Source organism: Leopardus geoffroyi, chromosome C1, assembly GCF_018350155.1.
Source record: "Leopardus geoffroyi isolate Oge1 chromosome C1, O.geoffroyi_Oge1_pat1.0, whole genome shotgun sequence".
NCBI lineage: Eukaryota > Metazoa > Chordata > Mammalia > Carnivora > Felidae > Leopardus > Leopardus geoffroyi.
In genome coordinates, this window is record NC_059328.1 from 30456409 (window position 1) to 30483091 (window position 26683).

At 40.6% G+C, this 26683-nt stretch overlaps 1 protein-coding gene across 39 annotated transcripts in view; it reads left to right on the top strand.

Moving 5' to 3' along the window:
• Positions 1-26683, top strand: part of MACF1 (microtubule actin crosslinking factor 1) — a 336214-nt gene that overhangs the window by 201860 nt on the left and 107671 nt on the right. For 31 of the 39 annotated variants that reach the window (XM_045482240.1, XM_045482265.1, XM_045482241.1 and 28 more), the window contains 13 exons: positions 499-661; positions 1544-1627; positions 4458-4565; positions 4759-4857; positions 6927-7079; positions 7385-7473; positions 9530-9665; positions 13402-18849; positions 19690-19839; positions 21324-21539; positions 21627-21776; positions 23746-23979; positions 26208-26357. In XM_045482240.1, coding sequence (XP_045338196.1) covers positions 499-661; positions 1544-1627; positions 4458-4565; positions 4759-4857; positions 6927-7079; positions 7385-7473; positions 9530-9665; positions 13402-18849; positions 19690-19839; positions 21324-21539; positions 21627-21776; positions 23746-23979; positions 26208-26357 — 7180 coding nt within the window. The remainder of the gene's footprint in view (positions 1-498; positions 662-1543; positions 1628-4457; positions 4566-4758; positions 4858-6926; positions 7080-7384; positions 7474-9529; positions 9666-13401; positions 18850-19689; positions 19840-21323; positions 21540-21626; positions 21777-23745; positions 23980-26207; positions 26358-26683) is intronic. The other 8 variants (XM_045482256.1, XM_045482261.1, XM_045482258.1 and 5 more) reach the window with 1 other exon arrangement.

The window sequence follows — 26683 nt, forward strand, 5'->3', positions numbered from 1 at the left end:
GAATTACTATCCCAAGTCTGGTTGGACTCACAAAAGTGATATAAGAAACTGTTCCTGAAATTAACTGAAAGTTAGTATTTTCACCCATCTTTCCCCAAGAATTTACAGCGATTCCTAAATCATAACTGTGGTACTCCAACAGGTACTCTGTCATCAGGAGACAGAAGTGTACAGCCAGCACTATCTTATTGGCAATCCTGGTGATCCTTGGCAGCCTAGGTAAAAAAAAAATTGACAAGGATCATCATGGGATGCCAGGCTCCAAAGCAGTGTCCAGGGCTAGCATGCAAAACTGGTTTCTACTTACTTTCACCCCACAGGGCACTGTTTCTGTGCATAGGTCTCCGTTGGCATTGTACTACTGTTTCTCCAAAATAGATGAATCCTCTGTGATCAAGCCCAACTGGAAGAATGGGATAAGAAGGGAATTGCCCCATTTACTTTATTGTGTTTGTACCAAGGTGTCTAATGGCAGTTTCTTTCCCTATGCTCCTCCAGCCAATCTGAGCTAGAAAGTATTCAGGAAGTTCTGGGGGATTACAGAGCCTGCCATGGAACTCTCATCAAATGGATTGAGGAAACCACTGCCCAGCAAGAAATGATGAAGCCAGGCCAGGCAGAGGATAGCAGAGTGCTGTCGGAGCAGCTTAGCCAGCAGACGGTGGGTGTAGCAGTAGCATGGTGAAAGTTGTGTGCGGGGGCGGGGGGTGGGGAGGAGTTAGTTCATCATGGAAGGAGGTGAAAAGCTAGCAATTAAGCTTCCCCCAAATAGCAAGGTATTCTGAGACTCCTCTTCTGAAAATAGTTCAAGCAAGATGGTCTCAAGATGATACTGGTTTTGCACTTAGGCCAGACAGACTTGTAAGGTCCCTTTGAAACCTGAGTTTCAGAGACTATATAATGAAACCATAGGTGGAAAGCTTAAAATTATCTTGCCTCATTTTGTTTCTTGATACTGCATTTGATTTTACTAGGATTAGAACATGGGGCATGGAAAACCAGGAAAGATGTAACTGGACAAAAATTATTCAAAGTGGTTTTTACTTGTTAGTGTTTTGTTGTTTATCTTGTTTAACATCACAGTTTAGAGTATGAAGTCTGGTGTTAAATTGCTGGGATTCCAGTCCTGGCTCACTCACTCACTATAAGACCTTGACCAAATTACTTAACTTCTCAGCATTCTACTTCCTCATCAATAAAATGGACATAGTCCATTATTTGTTTAACCTATCTCACTCATAAAGTTATTGTTGTTAAGGTTAAATGAAGGGATACATGTAAAATTTGCAGAGCAGGGTTTTTCAAGTGTGGAGTCCAGACTAGAAGCATCAGCATTACTGAGAGCATGTTAGAAATGCAAGTTCTCAGACTTACCCAGACCTACCAAATCAGAAACTCTGGAGGTGGCCTGGCAAGACAGTGATTGCCTCACAGGTGATTCTGATGTCACTAAGATTTGAAATCTGCCTTAGAACATAATAAATGATCAGCTGTTTTGATGACAATACGGACAATGGTAATGTTGTGATACTTTGGTTTCCAGGATCTGTTTGCAGAAATCGAGAAGAATCAGACAAAGCTGGACCAGTGTCAAAAATTTTCCCAGCAATACTCCACTATTGTAAAGGTAACTCTACCATATCCCCAAAGGCATATAAATGATCTCTAGCAGAGAAAGATCTTCTTTGTCACTGTCGGGTTTGCTTTTGGACAAGTAAGCGCTTCTGCGGGGCGGGGGGTGCTGGCCCAATCCTCCAGTTAATGCACATGTGTACTTTTCATGGCCCTACATTTGAGGATGCTCAGAGTAGTACCAGACATCAGCTCTGATTCAAGGAATCACACTTTAGATGATCCACAGGTTTTTTTAAGCTTGCCATGTCAGAAACAGAATGTTTTGGATTTCCTCTCACATGTACTTCTCAGGTCTCGCCTATTTCAGGAGTGTCCCATTTTCCCACTTGCTGAAGCAAAAAACCCAAGAGTTACCCTTAAATCTTCTCTTTACCTTAAACTTTATGTTCTGTCTGTGAACAGCTTGGCTTCATCTTCCAATATGTCCTTGATCTATCTCTTGTTACCCACCCACCTGTCCCCATTTCCCTGTTTCACATCTGAGTGAGGAATCTTCCTTAGACTCTTCTAATCCTCTGAGCTGATCTCTTGCTCAGCCTGCCCCATAGGCTATTTTCCCACGTAGTAACTAGACCCACCTTTTTAGAGCATACTGCATGTCACCGAATCTCAGACATTGTCAGTTATAAGCCACACCATTATCTTATACACTACCAAAAAAGAAGAAATTCTGCTAATTTTGCAAATACCATTGATTGTAAGACACATTCTAATTTTAGAGATACTAAAATGTGGGGGAGATGTGCACCTTACAATAGCTCAAGTATGGTAAATTGGATCACGTCAGTCACCTGCTTAAAACTGTCTAGTGACTTCATATCATACTCATAATAAAAATTTAAAGCCGTGTATAGTTTATGAGGCCATGCATGATCTGGTCCCCCTTCCCTATTTCTCTGATAACGTCTCTAAATAAAAATGACCTGAGATTATTATATATTTATTTGTTTATTGTGTTCCTTCCCACTAGAATGTAAGTTCCAAGGGAGCAAGGTTTTTTCTAATGTGTTCTCCACTCTGCATATAGCACTCAGAACAATGATAGGTAATAGTAGTTGCTCAACAAATATTCTATGAATGAACCCATTTCTTTAGTTAATAACTAAAGACTTGGTATCACAAAGAATTGAGTTTAAATCCTAGCTTCACCATTTTCTAGGCTTAAAACTTTATGCAAGTACTTAGCCTCTCTGGGTGCCTGTTGCTAAATCTACAAAATGGAATCAGTACTTCACTGAATGGTTATAAAGATTACCTGGGATAGTGTATACATAGGACATTGCCTCAAACTTAAGATACATTCAGTAAATGGTAGCACCTGCTTTTATTATTGTTACCATTTTATTACTACTAATATTGTACTATTATAGTAGTAGTAGTAATAGTAATAATTTTTTTTTTTTTACTGCTGCTCTAGGCTGCTTAAGGAACTCATTCTGTGTTTTTTTCCTGCCTAGAGTTTTCTAAGTAGACAACAAAAAGCAGGGCATTCCAGTCCAAGGGAACTGCATAGTCAAAGGCACAGAGGAATGGAAATATAATGATTATAGGAGGAAATAGCAAATATTCTGACATAGCTAGATGGTGTGTGGTACATAAGAAGCAGTGACTGTGGAAAATGAGAAGGGAAAGTTGAGGCCAGCCTATGAAAGGCCTTGTTCAGTTCTCTTGGCTTTACTTTCTATTCTTGTTCCTCAAAATGGGGTGTTAGAATCAGGAGCATCAGTATCATTGGGGAGCTTGTCAGAAATGCAGAATCTTTAACCTGCCAAATCAGGATCTCAGTTTCAACAGGATCCCCAAGATGATTTATGTACATGTTGCTATTTGAGAAGCTCTGCTCTAGATCATTAAAAGCTTTCAAACAGAGGAATGAGGTGATCATCATTGTGTTTTAGAAAAGCTATTCTAGTGGCAGGATAGAAAAGAAATTGAGAAGAGAGTAAAGGCAGGAGAGTAATAAGAGGCTCCCTGGCACCCATCCGTATGTGATAGGAAGGGGTCCTGGATGAGGACAGCACTCTCAGGATGGCAGAGGCTATGTCAGCATAGCACAGCAACATGAGAAGAGCATCGGTTTAGGATCTCTCTGTTGCTCACCCACTGAGTAATCAGGGAGACACGCTTCCTGTCTCTAGGCCTCAGGTTCCCAATGTATGAGAGGATGAGGATGGTCAGCAAACTATGACCCACAGGCTAAATTGAGCCTGCACACTATCTTTCCATGGCCCATGAGAAATGGCAAGAAAAACCCCAAAAACCAAAGAAGAAGAATACTTCATGACACATGAAAATTCTATGAACTTCAGCTTTCAAGTGTCCATCCATGATGGTTTATGATAACACCATCACACCCTTTCATTTACTGATTGTCTCCAGCTGTCCTCCCTTACAGTGGCAGAGTTGAGCAGCTAGGACAGAGCGTATGGCTTGATAGTTTCCACCTGGCCCTTTTTTAAAAAAAATTTTTTTTTTCAACGTTTATTTATTTTTGGGACAGAGAGAGACAGAGCATGAACGGGGGAGGGGCAGAGAGAGAGGGAGACAACAGAATCGGAAACAGGCTCCAGGCTCTGAGCCATCAGTCCAGAGCCTGATGCGGGGCTCGAACTCACGGACCGCGAGATCGTGACCTGGCTGAAGTCGGACGCTTAACCGACTGCGCCACCCAGGCGCCACCTGGCCCTTTAAGCAAAAAGTTTGCTAATCACTGGTTTAAATGATCACCAAAGTGCCTTCCAGCAATGAAATACTATGATTCTGTTGCATGAGTTATGTTGCATGAGTATGTGTAAATGTGGTGAAATGTCTTCTTCTCCCAGGACTATGAATTGCAACTGATGACATACAAGGCATTTGTGGAATCACAGCAGAAATCCCCTGGCAAGCGCCGTCGCATGCTTTCCTCCTCAGATGCCATCACGCAAGAGGTGAAAGGGTGGGGAAAGGACATGCCACTGTCTTCCCTTAAGGAAAGATTTGTTTGTTGGGGCCCTGACAGTTTGATTTAGGGTTCACCTTTCTGTTGAGCATGTGATTTCATGAAAACTTCCTCTCATTTTCAACTATTTAAATATACTTTTCCGGCAGATAATTTATCTAAATTGTTTTTCTGAACCATAGTTCATGGACTTGAGGACTCGCTACACAGCTCTGGTGACCTTAACAACTCAGCATGTAAAATACATCAGTGATGCGCTCCGGCGACTAGAGGAGGAAGAGGTGAGGATGGTTGGGTCCTAAATCATTTTGAAAATAGAAATCCTGTGTTTCCTCTTGCAAAATTTAAAGTGCACACACAGCCAATTTTCATTATTCACAGTAGTCGTGTTTTGTGAAGTTACTATGCACACCACATTAGGAAATACTGCACTCTTACACTTAGGGGAAATACAGGGTTATGATCTTGTGAGCCTCTGGTCACACATTTTTGTCAGTGAATAATACATAACCTTGTTTTATGTGTGTTTTTGTTTAAAAATACCTTATTTAATATATTTTGTTGATTCAGGCCAAGAGCACTGTACCTCACACCTAAATGAAGTTTATTTAACATACATTTTCTCTGTAAGGCATTCACAGCCTTCTTTTGCCTAGGAACATGAGATAGCACTTCAGCACTGTGCTTGCGTCCATTTTATTTTATTTTATTTATTTTTAAAATAAATCAATTATTTTTTTAAGTTTATTTATTTTGAGAGAGCGTGAGCATGAGTGGGGGAGGGGCAGAGAGCGAGGGAGAGACAGAATCCCAAGCAGGCTCCGTGCCATCAGCGCAGAGCCTGATGCGGGGCTTGATCTCACAAACTGCAAGATCATGACCTGAGCCAAAATCAAGAGTGGGACGCTTAACCGACTGAGTCACCTAGGTGCCCTGCTTGGGTCCATTTTAAATGGTGAAATCACCAACAAAAATTGTGAAAAAACATGATACTAAATAGACTGTGAAAACAACACTTGTTTATAGTATGAGAGCTGGAACGAGAAGGTACAGTGTCACCCTCAGCTGGGAACATTGGGCATATCTGGAAAAGACTACGAAATTGCTATAAGTAGTGACTTTGGAGTTACAAATAAATTCTAGTGAGTAGAACAAATTCACAAATATGGAATTTGAATAATGAGGATTGACTGTATAATGTCCAACTCTCCCACTTCCAAGTGTCTTCATTATAGATATATTGTAAATATGAAGAAAGGAGATATGAACAAAGATCCTTAATAAAGCATAATTTGTTAATGGGAAATAATTGGAAACATACAAATTCCATACAATGGGATGCTATGAAACTGTTAAAATTATGAAAGAGATTTATTATATATTGTGTTCTTAAAGTAAGCTAGAGAAAAGAAAATGTTAAGAATATCATGATAAAGAGAAAATACATTTATGTAAGAACTGTATTTATAAAATAAAATGCGTGTGTAAGTGGACCCACCCAGTTCAAACCTGTGTTGTTCAAGGGCCAGGTGGACACCAAAATTCTGGGGAATGAGATTAAAGGGATATATGTTATGCACTTCAGATTATGTGAATTTGTTGTAATGAGTATATAATCTTATACAAATCTACGTCTTTGCAAAATAAGTTTCTGTATGTTGCTCACTTTTATAAAAGAAACGCTTTGGAAATACTAACTCATACCAATTTTTGTCTATGTGAATTAGCAAAAAACTTCCTTTATGTCATAACTATCTCACTTAATCTCTGTAGACTTCATTCTCTTTACCTGTAAATCTAAGAATCATAAAAAAAAGATGCTATATTTAAAGGATATTTAAATATCAGTAAATAGGGGCGCCTGGGTGGCGCAGTCGGTTGGGCGTCCGACTTCAGCCAGGTCACAATCTCGCGGTCCGTGGGTTCGAGCCCCGCATCGGGCTCTGGGCTGATGGCTCGGAGCCTGGAGCCTGTTTCCGATTCTGTGTCTCCTTCTCTCTCTGCCCCTCCCCCGTTCATGCTCTGTCTCTCTCTGTCCCAAAAATGAATAAACGTTGAAAAAAAAAATTAAAAAAAAAATATCAGTAAATAATTATTGAATACATTATGTTAAAAAAATTGTTCTTTTTTAGAAAGGTGCTAACCTAGATATGTTGAATTTGGCTACTAGTATCACACAGTTAAGCACCTATGAACAATGTTCTAGACTGGGTAAATTATATTTATCTTGGGGTTATTTTAGCTTCCTACTGATTTAGGTAACTTTTGTATCTCTATTTTAGGAAATCAGAAGTCAGGCCAGTTTAATAAGACATTGACCAAGATACTGATTTTCTAATTCCTGTTCTAGAAAGTTGTAGAAGAGGAAAAGCAGGAGCATGTGGAGAAGGTTAAAGAACTTTTGGGCTGGGTGTCTACCCTAGCAAGGAACACACAAAGCAAAGCTACCTCATCCCAGACCAAAGAATCAACGGACATTGAAAAAGCTATTTTAGAACAGCAGGTGAGTAGAAGAGCCATCTGTCTCTTAATAATATGTAAGAATGCGTTAGATGGAATAAAACAAATCACATATGGGCCATCCCAGGAATGATATTCTCAATAAATGTTAACTGCCTAACTTAAAGAAATTTAAGAAGTCATCCTATTTGTACTTTACCTTCTTAATCAACTTTATATAGCTTATTGGTAATAAAAATCTGACCTAAGCTAGGTTTTTCCCTAGGATTTTTAAAAAGTTATTTCAAATAATTTTGATTCTTTGATCGATTGGGTTCTGAGGCTATACTCTTTGTTTCTACCACCTAGGTTCTGGCAGAGGAACTGACAACCAAGAGGGAACAAGTCTCTGAGGCCATTAAAACCTCACAGATCTTCTTGGCCAAGCATGGTCATAAGTGAGTATTAAATGAGAAATTTTGGCACATGTAGGGGACTGAATCTACTTGGCTAAGACTTAAGGTCACAGGGAGACTGGAGAATTTAGGGCTGCAAGAGCCAGATTCTGAAGAGCCTCATTGTTCATGCTGAAGAGTTTGCATTTTACCTTGTTGACTATGGGGAGGAGTCTCTTCTATATGATTGGATTTTGTTGATGAAGATTTCTAGAACAGTTTTACAGAGAATACATTCACAAAGTGGAGGCCAAAGACCAGTAAAGAGGCTGTTGTGATAATATAGGCGAGAAATGTTGAGGGTGGAGAAGGGCAAGAATTCAAAAGTTATTAAGGATGATGAACTTACAGGGTTTGGTGACGAATGAAGATTGTCAGATATAACTTCTAGGTTTCTGGCTTAGGTCTCTGAATGTATGGTGATGTCACTAACCAAGATAGGGAATACACGAGAAGGTGTGGATTGAGGGAGAAGGCAGCATTATTCTTAGACATTATGAACCTGAAGAGCCCACAGGACATAAGAGTGGAAATACTTAGAATGTATTAGAAGGTACCTCATATGTTAATTTATGCCTTACATAGTTCCACTAAAGTTGTCCAATAGGGAGGTGTGTTAGAATTAATGAGAGAAGTCTAAAGTGATGCAGATCTGAGTCATCAGCATAGTAGAAACCATGAATGGATTAGTTTACAAGGGTTCAAGGGCGTCTTGGTACTTTTCAGCCTGTAAAGGAAGCCTTATAGAAATAGAGGGAATATTATGAGTAATACTTTAGAACCTATGAGAGAATAGTGTGCCAAAAAGGAGAAAGTGGTCAGAGGTCAAGAAAGACTGAGACTGAGATGTTTCTCTTGAATTTGGCAAGTTGGAAATTTTTGATGACTGATGAAAAGTTGAGGCATGATGTCAGATTCAGTATGACGGGGAGTACATGAGGTGAGGAAGTTAGTGATAGCAAAATTAGACTACTCTTTCAAGAAGCTTAGCCATAGGAAAGGGCAGTAATAATACAGTAAATAATTAGAGTAGAATATACAATCAAGAAAGACCTCTTCTTGAAAGATCAGAGGAACTTAGCTATGTTTATGGACTGAGTCTCAAGGACCAAAAGGGAGAAAGAGATTGAATAATAACAGGAGAGGGGTCCCAGAGTTATAGGAGAGGACACAATTTATCAGTGGGTAGAAAGTACAACCCTAGACCAGAGTCAAGACAGCTTTTCCTATGAGGTTTGAGGAAAAGGAGATTAGGAGAGGTGTGAATAGAGGTAAATATGTAAGGAGTGAAGCCAGAAGGTGAGTGAATTCGTGCCCAGTGGTCTGCAATTCCTTTTGAAATAGACTGAAAGGTTGTTTGCTGTGAGGATAGCTCCCTCACAGGGCAAAGGAATTGGGATTGACTGGGGCCTCCAAGAAGGTTGTCAGGAAGCTCTCAGGTCCACTAGAGGCTGGAAACCAGTAGGATCTCCTCCATAGGGTCTCCTCCCTCCCCCCACCCCGAGACACACACACACACACACACACACACACAGAGGATATACTTAGCCTGCAGGCAGGAGCAGAGAAGTCCAGTGATTCTATTGATCTGGGGCAGGAGTTTAATCACATTAGCAAGGACAGAGTGCAAGGCTAATAATGGGGAGCTAATAGAGACTATGGACTGTGGGGTCTGGACTACAAAAAGAAGATACTGAAGATCGTAGGGAGGAATGATAGATTAAGAAAAAAGTGGGAGAGTTAAGGAGGGCTTAGGAAATCTCAATAAATTGATGGGTAGTTGCAAAATTCACCAAATCCAAGATTGCGATTACCTCTAGGGAGAAAGGTAAAAGAACAGGGTTGGTGACAAATGTACATGGGACTTTGAATATATCCGTAATGTCTTATTCCATGAAAAAGATCTAAAGTAAATCTGGTATGATACTAAAACTTGGCAAAGGTGGATAGTTGGGTAATAGGTAAATGAGAGGTTATTTTCTCTTTTGTCTGTTTAAAATATTTTATTTTTAGAAGAGAACGTTTTTCCCTAAAAGAGCTTCAATGTTTCATCTTCTAGGCTCTCAGAAAAAGAGAAGGAACAAATATCTGAACAATTAAATGCCCTAAATAAGGCTTACCATGACCTTTGTGATGGTTCAGCAAACCAGCTTCAGCAACTTCAGAGCCAGTTGGCCCAACAGACAGAACAAAAGGTACATTTAGTTTCTCTCTCCAAATAGGAAAGGTACCTTTTGAATGGTATGAAAGCAGCTTTGCTGATTGAGAATCATATTCACTAGCTTTCCATGACCAATGTGACTTAATTTTTAACCTCACCATAGCAGCCATTTGTCTTGTGTTTCTTTACTGGGGTTCCATGATGTATTGGTCAGTCAAGAACACTAGAAGGCACTTATGGCCAATGCTGTAGACCTGATTTACAGTTTCTGTTTCTGCCATTTTATGGCAGACCGCAATTGAAGAGAATATAAATCCTATATTATATCTGATCACAGGGCAGCAAGATTACTCCTTCATGGCGTTGTCATTCAAAAGTTGACAGCCAGAAGTTCTGAATATTGGGAAGAAAAGGCCATGTACTTCTTCCTCCATATTTTTTTTCATAGCTACTAAATAAATGAGAAATGTTCATTTTCCAAGCAAACTGGTGGATTGGTTGTACTGACTGAGACGCTGGTTCCCCTCACCCATGGTCATTCCATAGCGTGACATCTTTACCACTTCCCACTCATGTTCCCTTCCCAGACCATAGGAAAATTGTCAAGTTCCTGCTGGTTGTCCTGAGTTCTTCCTGGATTTTTGTGTGTATATGTAAACTTACCATATTATATACATGTGTCTCTGGGATATATATGTGTTTGCCTGCTTATTTCCTATGTTGTGAAGCAATGGCCAAATTATGTGGGGCAGGTCAAAATTTAAGCTCATGTGGTTGTTAGATTTGGTCTCGATGATGCTCAAAATGATATTCAGACAAAACATGCTTTGACTCTGGTCCTTGGGTATGAAATTGGTGCATCAGGAGCTAGAGTTATAAAGATCACAAGACAGAACCAGCTATGATTTGTTTGAGAGTAGTTTTCCAGAAAGAATATGCTGGTTTAGCATCCTTATGTAAGGTAGCCCACTTCTAATGGCTTATTGCTTCACCATATAAGGGAGTATGTGAAAAGTTTTAACAATTGCTTGCTGAGAACACCCAGTTCTCATTTTGAAAGGTTAAAAAAGGGGGGGAAAAAGAAAGAAAGACAAGCTGCTGAGCACCACTACATTGAGCATGATGTGTCCCCTGTTACTGTTTGTGTGTTTCATGTGAAGTATTGTTCTGATTAACTGACATCCTTGCTTACAAGTTTCACTAACCCTTTGGAGTTTAAGCACAAATGCACAAAAGGGAAAAAGAGGACGACCTGTTTGGGGTTCTTTTTTACAAAAAAACAAACAGTCGCATGCTGGACGCTAACCCCAAGCTTACACTGTGTGTGCGATGCGGCTGAGCTGCTCCGTAAGGCTCTCTCTCTATCTGCCCAAGGCGTGCTGCGACTCTGGTAAGTAGAAGCCTTTTACGTTTCCTTTCCTCCTCTCCGTCTGTCTTTCTCTGCTTGTTTAGGTCAGAATGCCCATGTTTGGTGGGACTGAACTGGATTTCTCTGGATTATTGCCCGGCTCGGTGCTTCTTGCCTGTCCTTCAATCCTGAGAGTATTGGAAGGAACAGCCTGTAGTCTTTTCTCTTTGTCTAGCAATTGGCTAGACTCCAGGTTTTTCTTCAATATCCGTATTTGAGGAATCTCACAGGAGAAATTAGAAGTTCTCAAAAGAATTTTTTCCTTTGTCATCTTGTCTGCTTCTGAACAGTCTACATGGATTTTATAAAAGGAATTTTTCATGTATCTCAAAGAGTCCTATGCTAGTGCGATTTTCCCTTCAGTCTCTATAGAACAAATACCTGGTAAATGCATATAATATACATTTGCATCATACAAGTGGAACTACTTTCTAGGTTCAGAACACAGAAGGAGGATGGGGAACAACACATAATATTTTAAGTAGTGGTGAGAATTCTATGTGTTAGTCCATTATTTGAATAAATACAGTGAGATTAGGAATGTGAACCAAATGTGTTCCCTCATTTGCTCTCCATTCTTTGTCTCTTATACTGTGCAACTAATTGAATTTGAAATTCTCAGTGCATGCCTTTAAAATCTGGGGGCAAGTAGTTTAAAGATTTTAAGGATTTCCTTACTGTTTACCAATTTATTCATTAATTCAACAAATGTTTCTTGAACTGCCGGTACTGTTCTTAGACACTGAATGGGCAGGGTACCTGCTCTTACAGAGTTTACTCTCCCTGAGACAGAATGGAATGCATTATTTAGGAGGCAGGGAAGTGATTGGCAGTTGCTTCAACAACATCCTCCATGGATAAATCCTCCATGGATTAGTTCAAGAGTTAAACGAGGATCAGAAAGTAATACTGACTGAAGGGGGCAGACAAAATCATCTATAGGAAACAAAGATAATGAACATAAACAAGAAGAGGTAGAAAGTTGAAAGTAATAAAAGTAAGTGACAAAACACTTGAATGATTTAATCTTTTTTATTTTTTTAAGTTTAATTATTTTGAGACAGAGCAAGCATGAGCAGGGGCCGGGCAGAGAGAGTATCCCAAGCAGTCTCCACGTTGGAGCGTGGAGCCTGACACAGGGTTTGGTCTCATGAACCATGAGATCATGACCTGAGCTGAAATCAAGACCTGGACGCTTAACTGACTGAACCACCCAGGCGCCCGTTAAACGATTTAATTTCTGAATACCATCATTCTGTGATAAAAGGCTTTCAAACAGGAAGGAGCCATTTTTAGGCTTTTTGGGAAGGGTAATTTTGGCAATGTGTAGATTTTCCTGCTTTACTGGACGTAGGACCTAACTCCTGAGTGTGATGCAGTCTACTGTGCCTTTCCTTCATGCTCTTCTGGGTCTGATAGAGGAGGCAATTTAATAGCATGAGACTTAGAGTCAGGCCTTGATTTGACTCTGAATCTCACTTGTTTTGTGACCTTGGACAAGTTACTTAATAACCTCGCTGTGCCTCATTTTCTCATCTGGAAACTAAAGATTAAAATAACTGTTTTCATAGGATTGTTGTGAGAAGTAAATATCAGTGCTCAATAAATATACTAAGTGCCCAACAAATTGTAGGTGTATCATGGAGGCTGTACTACCCATTTTAGCCTGGACCAGAAGAAAAGTTCCTAGTGGTTAGAGGCAAAGGTCCCCAGTCTGTTCCTTCCTTGACTTGCTACTTCTGATTCCCAGAACTAATTTAACCAAGAGCCCTTGCCTTGGGAGATACTTACAGTGGCCACTGCATGAGACTGCCCCAGCTGTGGAACAGCTGCTTGAGTGGTACACGTTGGGCTGTTTACAGAGCTGCACACATGTCATGTGGCCATTGGGCTGCTTGACTCTTCTAATCCTGTGGATTGGTCCTGCCGAACTCATTGGCAGAGACATCCTACTTCAGGGTCTTCTGCACAGGTTACAACACTGAGAAGCTGTTTTATAGGGTTGACTTTTCACTTTTGAGGAACTGGTAGATTTCTGGAAGAACCTTTGTGGTGATTTAGTCTTAGAGCTGACCTTTCACCTTCACCGCTTGCTACTTTGTAGAGCTTGTCACTCAGATATGCTTAATGCCAGCATCTGTCAAGTAATCTGTGAACTTCCAGCCACGTTCAACGTTCTGCAGTTTAGAAAAACTCTTTTTTAGTATTAACGGTGCCAGGCTTCAGTGTTTCCTACACATTGGGGCTCATTCCAGGCTGGGTTTTTCTTGTGGTCAGAATTTGATAGACTATAGTTCTTTGAAGGAATGCTTTCACCAGGCATGCTTCTCTGATTCAGTTTTCTTTTTCGTTTTCCTTTTAGGGCTGCAGAGCTGTTGCTGGGGTGATTGACCTAGGCACAGTGGAGATATTTCCCATCTTCAAAGCCATGCAAAAGGGCCTCATTGACCAAGACACAGGCCTTGTGCTCCTGGAATCCCAGGTTATCATGTCTGGCCTCATTGCCCCTGAGACCAGTGAAAAGCTCTCTCTGGAAGAGGGTCTAGCCAGAAACCTCATTAATCCCCAGGTGTACCAGCAGCTGTGGGAGCTACAGGATGCCCTGTCCTTAATAAGCAGGCTTACTGAGAGCAAAGGCCTTCCTTCCGTGGTGGAAGCAATTGAAAAGAAAATAATCAGTGAGAGAATTGGACTAAAAGTGTTGGAAGCTCACCTGGCAACTGGAGGTTTCAGTTTCCCTCCTAACGAGGGCTGCGTCAACCTAGAGGAGGCTTTTCACCAAGGCCTTATTTCTGCAAGGCTTCACTCAGTGTTAGAGTCTTACTTGAAATCATCCAAGAATTTGATAGACCCCAACACAGCTGAGAAAATCAGTTTGCTAGATCTGACGCAGAGATGTATTGTCCACCAGGAATCAGGGTTGAAACTGCTCCCCGTCAAACAACTGGCAGGGGGAATGGTGAGCCTAAAATCAGGCCGGAAGGTTAGTGTTTTTCGTGCAGTTCAGGAAGGCCTAATAGATAGGCAGGTCACTGTCCGGCTGCTGGAAGCTCAGCTTTTTGCTGGTGGCATAGTAGATCCAAGAACAGGACACAGACTTACTGTAGAAGAGGCTGTAAGACATAATTTGATTGACCAAGATATGGCCTGTGCTATTCTCATAAGGCAGCTTCAGACAGGAGGCATCATAGACACCATCACTGGGCATAGGCTGACAATAGATGAAGCAGTGAGCAATGATCTAGTAGCTGCTAAGATTGCTCTTGTGATTCTGGAGTCCCTTTGGTCATTCATGGGGTTGCTGTGGCCTGAATCTGGAGAGATCCTCCCAATCACAGATGCCCTGGAACAAGGTATTGTGTCTACTGAACTAGCTCACAAAATCCTTAGTGGCCGACAACATATTAAAGCTCTGTTTCTGCCAGCAAGCACAGAGGTTTGGTCCTGGAGAAAAGCAGTAGAAGATGGTATGTTGGACAAAGATCTTGTCAATAACTTAAAATCCATTTGCATACCTGATGTGATGCCCCACATGCAATTAGCAGATTATTCAGAACGAAGCAAATTGAACATTAATCCTGGAGCAGTAGGTCTACCACACAGCAGGTGCCAAACTGAGGGCGTAGTAAGCCATGGTGAGAGGCTGCTGTTTCAGCTGATGACTCACAGCTATATTAATGTGCAGGATGGACAGAGGCTGCTCCTGGTAGATGACGAGCTGTTAGAGACACTGACAGCAAGAGGAGAATATCAAGCAAGTCCTCCAGAAGTGTTTGAAATTGGGCATCAGAGACTAGAAAGTCCCAAGGGATTACAAGAATTGGTGAATGTCAAAACCACAGAAACGTTCTGTGATGGACTGAGTGTGAAGCCACGTGAGCTCCAGATTTCTTCTCAGAACAAAGACTATCCCACTCAGGCAGATTGCAATGAAGCAAAAGGCAAAAGGACCACAATGGAAACTGAAGGTTCCTCAGTAGAGAATTCTGAAAGGGAGCTGTTTGTGGGGGAACAAACAGTGAGAAATCCAAATGTTGATTCTTTGATGGTCCTAGATAAAGTCCAATCAGAGTTAAAAGGACAATTGCTAGGTACCAAAAAGGAAGAACTAACAGGAATGTCTACCAGAGAAAAGGTTAGCAGGGGATTTCTCCTTACAGTACCCACTGAGGAAGCTGAAGCTGTGACCTTGGCGGTAGGCAAAGAGCCTTTCTCTGTCGAGACACCGAAGGAAGAATGGCAGAATTCCAGAAAGTCTTCCTTTCTGTGTCAGACAGAACAAGCAAACACACTTGAAACTGAAGTTCCAGGTGAAACTGGGAGGCTACTCCTAAAACCCCAAAGCGAAAAGCCACAATTTCAGATAAAGAAAACTCTAGACTTAGAATCAGAGCTAAAGTCTGAAGATGACATGAATATTCATACTCTAGATAAACAGAAAACCTTAAATAAAACATTTTTGGGTAGGGATGACCATAAACATAATCCAGAAGGACACAACATTGCAAGCGGTAGTACGATGACATTAGAAAAAACAGATGCAGAAGATCATGGTCATGAAACCTCCCTGCCATGCAGTCATCCTTCAGAATTGCTCCCAGAAGCTACCTTAAATACGTTATCTGCACAATTACTAGATGGTGGTATCATTCACGGACAAACAGGTCAGAAGCTCTTATTAAATGAGGCAATAGCCCAAGGTATTGTGCCCAGCCACACTGCCGTCAAACTAATGGGAAAGCTGAATATGTTTCGCGGCTTCTTTGACTCTCAGACCTGCGAGTCTTTGACTACTGAAGAAGTCATCGATGAAGGTCTGATGGATGAGAAACTATTACATAATGTCCTCAGGGCGGACAAAGCTATAAGTGGAGTCTTAGACCCCCGTAGCCACACACTCTGCTCTGTGAGGGAAGCAGTTGCAATGGGACTTCTTGACACACAAACAGCCTTGAGAATTTTAGAGGGGCAGGTGGTGACTGGTGGCATTGTTGACCTGAAACGAAGCAAAAAAGTTTCAGTAACTTTGGCCTCAAATCTTGGCTTGGTGGACAGTGCTGATGAGACAGAGCTTATAAATCTGGAGAAAGCTTCCAAAGGCAGAGATGCTGAGAAAACAGTCAGGGAGAGATTTATTAGCTTACAAATGGAAACAACTGGAATTCTAGACCCTGAGAGCAAAGCTCCTTTAACAGTCATGCAGTCCATTGACAGAGGACTTCTGGAGAGAGAGGAAGCTGTTCAGTTGCTGACCAAGCAGGTGGCGGATGGAGGTATCATTCACCATACATCTGGGATGAGACTTTCTGTTGATAATGCCTTTGAACATGGCATCATTGATGAAGATTTAGCCAAGCAACTCAGAAAAGTTGAGAACTTAAGCCTCCATCGCTTTTTTCATCCTGAAACCAAGGAAACTATTTCCCTTTCTGAAGCCATAAAATTAGAACTTGTTAACCCAGACTTGAAAAGAGAAATCCAAGAAATTCAGGCTTTGCCTGGAAGCTTTGTAGATCACATTTCTGGCCAGAGATTGACCTTGGCAGAAGCTGAAAAAGAAGGACTGTTAACTAATGAAGCAATATTGTCTTCAGGAATGATGCATGGGATTGTAGATCCTGAGAATTACAGAATTGTTCCCTATTCAGAATTAGTAAAGAAATGTAAGATTGATATTGAATCTGGACAGAGATATCTAGAAGTAATTCCCTTCTCAGACATTAAAGATGGAGCAAGTGACAAAGTGCTTACATTGTCTCAAGCAACTCAGCTTGGAAAAGTGGACTTTGTATCTACGCTGAAGGTTTTGGAAGCTCAAGCAAATACTGGGGGGATCATAGATACTGCCACAGGAAAAAGACTGACATTGGCATCAGCCTTAGAACAGAAATTAGTGGATGAAAACATGGTTAAAATTATTGCATCTCATCAGGTACTAAAGGGAGGAATTGTTGACATATTTAATGATCAGAGAGTGACTTTAAAGGAAGCTGTTGAGAAAAGATTGATCAGTCCTGAACTGGCAGCTATGATCCAGGTAGATCCTTTAGAGTCCTGCAATCATGGGGCTCAGATTGAAAAGCAAGATGGGATTGAAGTATGTGAAATAGAGAAGGAATTTCTAAGAAAGGAAATGTTAGTTGTATGTAATCAGACTGCTGGAATGAGTTGTGGTAAAGGAGCAAGTGAGAAATTATTTCAGATTGCAAGTCAGACTGTACAAGGAAAGGTTCAAACAAGAGTTTCTGATGGGGGGCAGGCCAAAAAGAGCATGGAAATTTCATTACAGGAAATGGAGTGCAAGGATCAAGATAAAAAGAGAGTTTCTCCAGATGCTGAAGAATCTGTCGGTATCCTAAGTCCTGGCGATCATAAAGGTACATTGTTGGGCCAAGGTTCAGCGACACTCTCTCGCTCAGAAGCTCATGATTTTAAATTCAAAGAGGTGGCTAGTAATGACGTGGAAAAAAACACAAATGAAGAGCAGGAAACAGTAGGAGCCCAAATAGAAATTACTTCCCATATGAAATGGTCTACATCAGGTCCAGATTCTAAAAAGATAAGGGAAAACCAAGAAAGAATTATTTCAGAAGTACAGGAATCAGATTATGAAACTTCAGGCAGATTGCTGAGTGAGCAGGTTATGCAGAAATCAATGAATACCAGAGAGAAAAGTAAGAGGAAGGAGAGGGAGATGAATCTAGAAGAAAGTGTTAAAACACACAAACCAGTTCTTTCCAAAGAAAAGTTGAATCAAGAAACCATTGTTACAGCTGACCAGGGATCCACCGTAGAGAATCCACCTGTGGAAATAGCCATTAGTGAAAAAGAAGCTGGTAGAGAGCTGGAATTTTCTATTATTTGTAAAGATGAAAACTCTTCCCCAATGATACCCAAAGGAATTTCTGTAAATCAGGATGCTTTAACATTCTTCAAACCCAATCAAGTCAGTGAAGGAGAAGTAAAAAATTTAAACCTCTGCCTAACTTTAAAAGCAGAAGAAAATTTTTCTCAAATTACTTGTGGGGCCCAGAGTGAACCATTCTCTTCTATGACCCCAGGACCTAAAGGATTACACTATCAGGAATTAGTTGGAAAGACCCAAGTTGCAGGCAGATCCCAAATTTCTGAAACAAACAAGCCTCTCCAGGGAACCATCAGACCAGAGACCAATGATTACCAAGATTCCTGTGTTACTTTTAAAACCAAAGAAACCAAAGATCTGATTCGCTCATCTAATGGATATAAAGAAAGATCATACCAAGAAGTACCTTCTGACTCAACAAGAACTCTTAAACTGGAAGAAAGTACAGTTTCTAGAGTAGACCCAAAAGAAGTCAGCTATCTGGAAGTCTCAGACAAAAAGGACTTTTATCATCAAGACAGCAAAAGTGATAATGAAATCTGTGGAATTCTTGCATCTAAAATAGTAACAACGCAGGAAATAACTGGAGAGAAATTTCTAGAAATGTCCAGCCCTACAGTTACAGATGTAGAGGCAGCATCTTTTGAGGGCATAGTGACTCAGGGCAATCCCAGAGTCTTAGTGTCCCTTCTTCCAGAGAAACTCTTCAAAGACATGTCTCAAAAAGAGAGGACAGGGCAACAAGATGCCGCCATTAGTCCCATTATTGCAGAGACCAGTGAAGAAAATCCAGTGCCGCTCATATACCCTACAATGAAGATGGATGAGAGGACCCCACAAGAAGAGCTCAGAGAAAGCCCTAGCGGTGAACAGACTGCTTTCACGACTACACCTGGGGGAAAGGGACATGAAGGCGTAAACCCAGAGCCCTTCCGAGCAACTAAAGTAAGTTTGCCAATGGTGTGTTTGTATATACATATTTTTATTTTATTTTATTTTATTTTATTTTATTTTATTTTATTTTATTTTACTTTATTTTATTTTATTTAAAAAAAAGTTTATTTATTTATTTTGAGAGAGAGAGCAAGTGAGCAGGGGAGGGGCAGAGAGAGGGAGAGACAGAGAATCCCAAGCAGGCTCCATGCCATCAGCCCAGAGCCCGATGCAGGGCTTGAATCCAGGAACCGTGAGATAATGTCCAGAGCTGAAACCAAGAGTTGGATGCTTAAGCAGTTGAACCGCCCAGGCACCCCTGTGTGTGTGTGTGTGTGTGTGTGTGTGTGTGTGTGTGTGTATTTTAGATATAACTAGTTTAATGCTAAAACTCTTGACTGGATATTGAGTTTACATATGTATAATTGTGTGCATCCATACAGCTTCAGGGACTAGATGATTCTCTAAGGTATAACTTAATTTATCATCATCTGTGTGTTATACAGCTGTTCGAAAATAGGCAGCATGTCTTTCCGAAAATCGTAAGGGTTTTAATTTAGAAACCAACATTGGAACTAATATGAAATATTGGAGCAATGCTATCTGAAGTCAGAATAGCTTTTGGAAGTTTCACTAAAACGATGCTATGTTGATAACTATGAGTCTCTCCTCCCCAAAGAAATTAATAAAATCACTCTTTTGTCTGACAGTTGAAGGCAACACGTTTTATTTCATCCCACCCTATGTGTAGTAAAAATTCTATTTTGTCTATTGGTAAGACCCAAACTACTTTTAAAAGCATATTTAAAGGAGGATGTCAGATCTGAGTGAGTTTTCTTTTTGGTTCCACAGAATGTATTCAACCGGCAACTCTGCCTAGAACATGATGAGAAGCTGGTATCTTATCTGTCTCTATTACGAGACATTGAAATGAGGACCAAACAGATTCAACCTCTGGACCTAAACCTCGCAGAGCTACAGGATCTGCTGTGTCAGGCCAAGGTGGGTTCCCAGAGACTTCCCCCAGGCCCACCAGCTTGGGAAAATAGAGACTCTTCAGGAGGAAAAACATGTTCAAAAATACTAACCATTTAAAGGACAAAAAAAAATTGAAAAAGTAGAACTGGAGATCTCTGGAGAACACCAGGAAACACTGGTCTCCCAGAAACCAAAGCAGAAGAGACTCGAGGGAGGAGTTACGGAAGGAGGAAATACAGGAGGGGGACTAAGTACAGTGAGGACTGAAAGGGAGATTTAGTGCCAGAGAGTCATTGATGACCTTGATAAGAACAGTGTTAGTAAGATCGCAGGATATAAACAAGGTTGCTATGAGAACAAATGGGAGGTTGGAAGGTGGTAGCAATTAATGTAAATCGTTCTTTCCAGAAGTTTGGTAGTGCAGGTGAGGAGAGAGGTAGGGCACTAGCTGGAGGGGGTACGCTGAAAGAGGAATGTTTTGAGTGGATTTGGGGGCCAAGAGAAAGAACCAATAGAAAAGGAGAACTCGTTAGGGGAGAGAAGTAATAACTGATGGCATGAGATTCCTGAGGACATAATTAGACAGTTTTGAGATGGGGAAACCTGGAGGTTAAGACTTGCCATAGGATTGGAGACACAACAAGGACAGACTGTAGAAGCTGAGCAGTTCTCTCAATATCCAGAGTATGGTCTTGCATAGGGTGGCTGGAGAGCAGGTGAGGACAGTGCCCAGAACCACCAAGCTTTTCCACAGCTTATTTCTGGCTTTTTTTGCTGAGGATCAAAATATTGTAGACTGGCTGAGTGGGAAGGCTGGGTTGGGATATTTTATATTTTTTGGTTCTGCCCCCTTGGAATTTGGAGTGGAAGAGTCCTTCTTTCATTTGTCATATATATATATATTTTAATGTTTATTTTTGAGAGAGAAACAGAGCAGGAGCAGGGGAAAGGACAGGGAGAGAGAGGGAAACAGAATCTGAAGCAGGCTTCAGGCTCTGAGCTGTCAGCACAGAGCCTGACACGGGGCTCAAACTCACAAACTGAGATCATGACCTGAGCCAAAGTCGGTGCTTAACTGACTGAGCCACCCAGGTGCCCCTCATTAGACTTATTTTGTGTCACCTTATATAAGGCTAATGACACTCTTGAAGAGGCATCATCTTGTAGCAGAAGGTGTACTACACTGAGTCAGGAAACCTGAATCCAAGTCCTGAGTCCATTGCTTATCAGCTGGGTGATCTTGGACTAAAATAAAATAAAGTAAAATACAAAAATAACATTTTCAAGTGCTGAGGCATCTCTTCTCTAAATATGGGATAATAATATCTGCTCTGCCTACCTCAAGAATTAGTGATTGTGGGAATCAAACAAATGAATGTACATAAAACCTTTTTCTAAGCTGTAAAGCATGTGCAGGCATAAGTGACAGAAAACTATGTCCACAGTTGATTCCTAAATAGTAAGAGTTCTAGCCTTAATTTCAGAGGTAACTCACTTTATCCCCTCAGGTATTAGACAGTGAGCTAAAGGATCTGTCCACCTTGGTGCATCAGCAACTAGAGCGTGTAAATCAGATTATCATCAGCCAGCCTCAAGAAGTTCCTGCTCAACTGTTGAAGGCTCTAGAGAAGGATGCCAAGAATCTCCAAAAGTCCCTCAGCTCTGTGAGTGACACCTGGAGTTCCAGACTATTCCACCTCCAGAGTGCTATGGAAGTCCAGAAGGTAGCTTCTTGTTTTTATTCACAAAGGCTCACAACGTCTGGGATGGCTCAAAGATTTTTATAGTCTAATTTGACATTTATTTCTTAGACTAAAGTGTTAAGTCAGCGTGAACAGCTAGACGGCAGACTTCAAGATCTGAGAGACTGGGTTGGCGATACCAATCTTATTCTGAACAGCAAAGAATATAACGATGACACCAATGCAGACAGCCTGAATCACTGTCTCCAGCGGTATGAGGTAGACTGTCCACCCATTCTCAAGCATGTTTTAGTTGTCCTTTGAATTGCGTCAATTTTATTTTCCTGCCAGGCAAACGAGTATCTGTCTATCTATCTTCGAAAGACTGGTTTTCCATTTTAGAAATAAAGTCTGCTGTGTTTAGTCTTTTAGGTTCTCATACCCTTGGAACCTCAGTCATTATGGTTATTTCTCCTTTCAGCTATTCTGTGAGGGAGAGTCTACAGAATGGTCTGTGATTATCAACTTCATCTTGTCTTGATGACTGAGCATCTAGTACCCATCCCTTGTTTCTAATTGTACACACACTAATTTCAGGAGAATTGTTGATCCATGGTTGAGAGCATGGCTTGGCAAACAAAGGGCCAGATAATAAATATTTTAGGCCTTGCTGGTCTTATACAAATGGACCTTTTCTGTAGCAGCCATTCACTTTTGCTGTTGAAACACGAAAGCAGCTGTAGACAGTACGTAAATGAATGGTCATGGATGTGTTACAATAAAACTTTATTTACAAAAACAGATGGCAGACATATTTAGCCTGGGGGCTGTTGATTGCCAATCCCTGATCTAGACTGATGCTTTTCTTCTTGTTAAGCTTTAAATTAACTGATTCTTTTTATAGGTCAGTGAGAGAAAGGTAAAGACTGAGATATACAAGAACTGAGGTGTTTTGGTTTTTTTTCCTCCCAACATTGTTCTTTGTTTTGGTTATACTCAAGATAATATCAGATATTATTCACAGTGGTTTACCCTCCCTCTGCTATGGATAGCACACTCCTTAAATTATTTCTAAAGTCAGAGCAGAACTAAAGATATCCTCTCCTTTTGTTCCTTTTCCCCAGTCCTAAGAGTTTATCCATGGTCAGGCTTCTTGTTTCCAACCCCATCCCTTTTTGTCTTGCAAGAATTGACCTGCCATCTTTGTTTATACCCTTTTATCCAAATATATCATTAGGGGAGTGAGTTGCAGACTTGCTCTGTTCACTAACAGGAGTATTAAAAAAAAAAAAAAGTGAAAAAAAAATCCTGTGACATAGTATATGGTATAAAAACACAGAGCGTCTCATGCACTGGCTTCCTCCCCTAGTTATAACTTAAATGCATGCCTTTATGGGAAGACAAACATGGTCTAAGTCTTGTTTTCCTAATGACAGTTTCCCAAATCCATTTGTCACAGGTGAAGAAAGATCCTTAGCTTAATGGTAAATAACCCAGAAGTCCTTTCCGCCTGCTCTGCAGGACTGCTGACTACACTTAGTTTCAAAGTGATAGCGATGTAGATATCTTCATTGTCTTTATTGCAGTATTACACAGCTGATGATCACTAACTGTTTGTGGAAATTTTGCATGCTTTTAATTGCCTGAAAACAGATAAATGCTAGTGTTTAGGCAGGTTTTAGTGCTTTAAGGAAGCAATGGAACTGTTACATAAGAAGGTCTCGCTGTAGTCTTTTACACTTTTTAAAATGTATAAGCAACATTATTTACTGTCAAAATCATGGTTTAGTGAACCACAGACAAATTGAGTACTTTCTCACTTCTGGTCTCCCGGTAACTCACTGCTGGACAAATACAAATAGATGTTTGAATCTAAGAAAATACAATTAGATCTATCTCAGACCGGAAATTCATGATATATTCTCCAAACATTAAAAAAAAAAAATGTTGTCTCTAGATACCTGGGATGAACAGTAGTATAATTATATTAACATGAATAATTAAAAGCTTACTGCATTTGGAAATCAAAGTCCAGTAAAGGAAACCTAATTGTAAGATATGAGGAGTTTGGAGAGAGCAGAAGTGAGAGAGATTTCCTATGCTGGTTTGGCCCTAGAAATTATCAGTATTGATTATTAAATTAACCTCTCTTTAATGTTGACTCTGATTAAAACCAACAGATTCTACTTTGATAGAGAATTAGAAGTTTTATTTTTATTTATTTTATTTCTTTCATTTCCTTTCTTAGGATTTGAAGCAGCCCATGGCTGACAGGAAATCTCAGCTGGATGCTCTTGCTTTTGATATTCAGTTCTTTATCTCGGAGCATGCCCAGGACTTATCCCCTCAGCAGAACCGACAGATGCTGAGGCTTCTGAATGAACTGCAGAGGTCCTTCCAAGACCTTGCGGAGCAGGCCACAGCTCAGATGGATGCCTTGCAGGGCCGTTTTCAACAAATGGAGCAGGCAGTCCAGGTCAAGGTCAGACTGAACCAGCGGCTGGGCTCACTTTGTCTTTTGGGGTATCCTCTGTCTTTGAGATTTCTGGCCAGACTCCATCCGTCATAAATCTAGGAGCCTGCGTTTGCCAATTTTGAAATTTCACATCCTCCAGGCCAGTTTGGTTCTGGTCTAGGAGGCAGCTATTCTGGCTGTTTTTCTTGCCATGTTTTTGGTTTTATGTGCGTGTGAGAGAATACATGTGTTTACCTGTGTATGCATGTGCAAGTATTTTCTTTTTAGTGAGACTCTACCCTCACTGTGCCTCATTGTTTCTGACTTTCAAATGGAAGTTCAATCTCCAGCCCTAGTTTCTCCTCCTTTCTCCCCCAGGAGTCTTTTGAGGGCCATTAGGAACATTTAGGTACTCTGAGCTCTTGAGAAGAATGGTTTTGAAATGAGTTTTATTCTGGGGCTTTTCAAATGATTGACAGTAATATTCCTTGACCACCTTCAAACAGCTGACAAAGAAATTTTTATCAGAATCATATTAACTTTTTAGCACTTTAAAAATAATTATTATTTTCTAGCACCTTTCTTCACACTGTAATGCCTAGTGCTCATTCAATTATGGAAAACAGTGTGTAGAATCAAGGATGTTACATTTTGAAAACAAACCATCCTACCACACATAACCCTCTTGCAGAACTCAACATAATTGCATTAATGGTGACATCATAACCTAAAAATACCAAAAATGATGCTTATGCCATTTTTGCTGTTTGAAAAGTTGGAATTCAGCAAGATGCTATTAGAATGTCATTATCACCAGCAATCTGTCTCAGGGTCGCCTTTATTAAATATCGTGCAAAGTCGAATTGAGCTTTTGAGTTAGGCCTAGAGGAAATTAGGTTGGTCAGTTCCGTATGTCCCCCATTACTGCTTACCTGCTCCAACTGCATTGAAATTGAAATAAAATACTAATGAAACCCTTTAGGTTACTTTCCAAATCTGAAAATTTGCCACATCCTCACTTGGGAACTTATATAGCATGGTGTAGTTTGTGGATAATTAACGCAATAGTATTGGTCTGAGCCACTTTAAGATATAGCCCGGATCCAGGGTAGACTGCAGAGCTGCAGCAGGTGGTAGAACTGCATGTGAACATTCTCTCTGAGCACATAATTGATTCCACAATGTTTATTAACCTTGTTATTGTCAGAAATGCTCTGCTTCTCTCTATATTTGCCCTGAATGCATGTGTATGTCCGTGTGTTAACTTGTTTGCTTTGCTTTTTTCAGATTCAGTCTGCACCCATCCTAACCCATGAAGATCCCGTTTTACAGCTGAAGAGCTCTTAGGAGTTCTCTTCCAGAGCCCTTCTATTTGTCCTAAAGAGGGGGAGAGAGGGCCAATTTGGGCACCTGTTTGTAAGTGCAGGTGACTAAAACACCATCAGAAGGTAGAAACTGGTGGAAAATGGTTCCAGAAGGATGGTCAGGAGAACACATCATGCTCAATGGCTCAATTAGGTGCTTCAGTGTCATGCAGCCAAGATGAGATCTGGAGAAAGGATCAGGCACAGAAACATATTCCCTCTCTCCCCCGGGGCCTGGCTTTTCTCTTTGATATCAGTGTAGATACCTAAAGGACTGAGAAAGTTGCTATTCTTGGGCAGTTTCCTTCTCAAAATAGCCAAGCCCCTCATGCCTGGCATGTAATCATTCCATTTAATGGGTGTCTACATCTGTGAGACATTTAATTTATAAAGTCAGCTCAATTATTAAGAAGCTCAGTTAGCTTATGAATTATCCAGTTCCTTGATTTTTTTTCTTCCTAATCCAGTCCTTTTAATTTTCCATATTTTAACTTTGTATGTAGCATATCTTCCAGTTCTGGTGGAGGAATTGATTAAAACCACTAATTTACTATTATCACCATGATATGAATATGAATTTGAAGCATCTGGGCTCTCTGTTCTCCATTTCCAGGGATAATCCAGATAACAGCAGTCTGGCAAAGGAACTCCCAACCAAAACCTGGGAGCATTCTCACCTGAAATTATCCAAGCTATTGACCTGGATCAACAGACTGTCCAAATGAGGGGAGCTTTCAGAATATGACTTCTGTGCTTTTTCCTGTTCTAGTCTCTCACCGACTTTTCCATCCTTAAGATATAACATTCCTGTTCCATATTTCAGGGAGTTATCTTCTATTTGTAAAAATGAGAATTATTAATTATCTCTCGGCCCCTTTGCATTTTAATTAGACCCTGCAGAAACAACAAAATACCTGTTACCAGAAACTGGACGATCTTTGCAACTGGCTAGGACGGGCAGAAAACACATTGGCAGGCCACCAAGGTAGAGCCACCCAGCAGGATCTCTCCGCTTTGCAGAAGAACCAGAGTGACTTAAAGGTCAGTATGAGTTAATTCATTCTTCTCATTCCTTCAACAGATATTTATAAAGGCCTGCTATGTACCAGGCAACATAATGGTAAACCTCCCTGTTCTCTTGAAACTTACAGTCTCATTGGAGAGACAGACATTACACAGATCATCATAAAAACGAGCATGTAGTTATTAACTATGGTATGGATAAAGGAAAAGTTACACAAGAATATATAACAGCCAGACCCAATCTTGTCTAGGATGTCAGAGAAGATTAGTTTGAAAAAGTGTCACTTAAACTGAGAAGCAAAGGGTATATAGGAGTTAACGCACAGAGGCATGGAAGGAGGAGG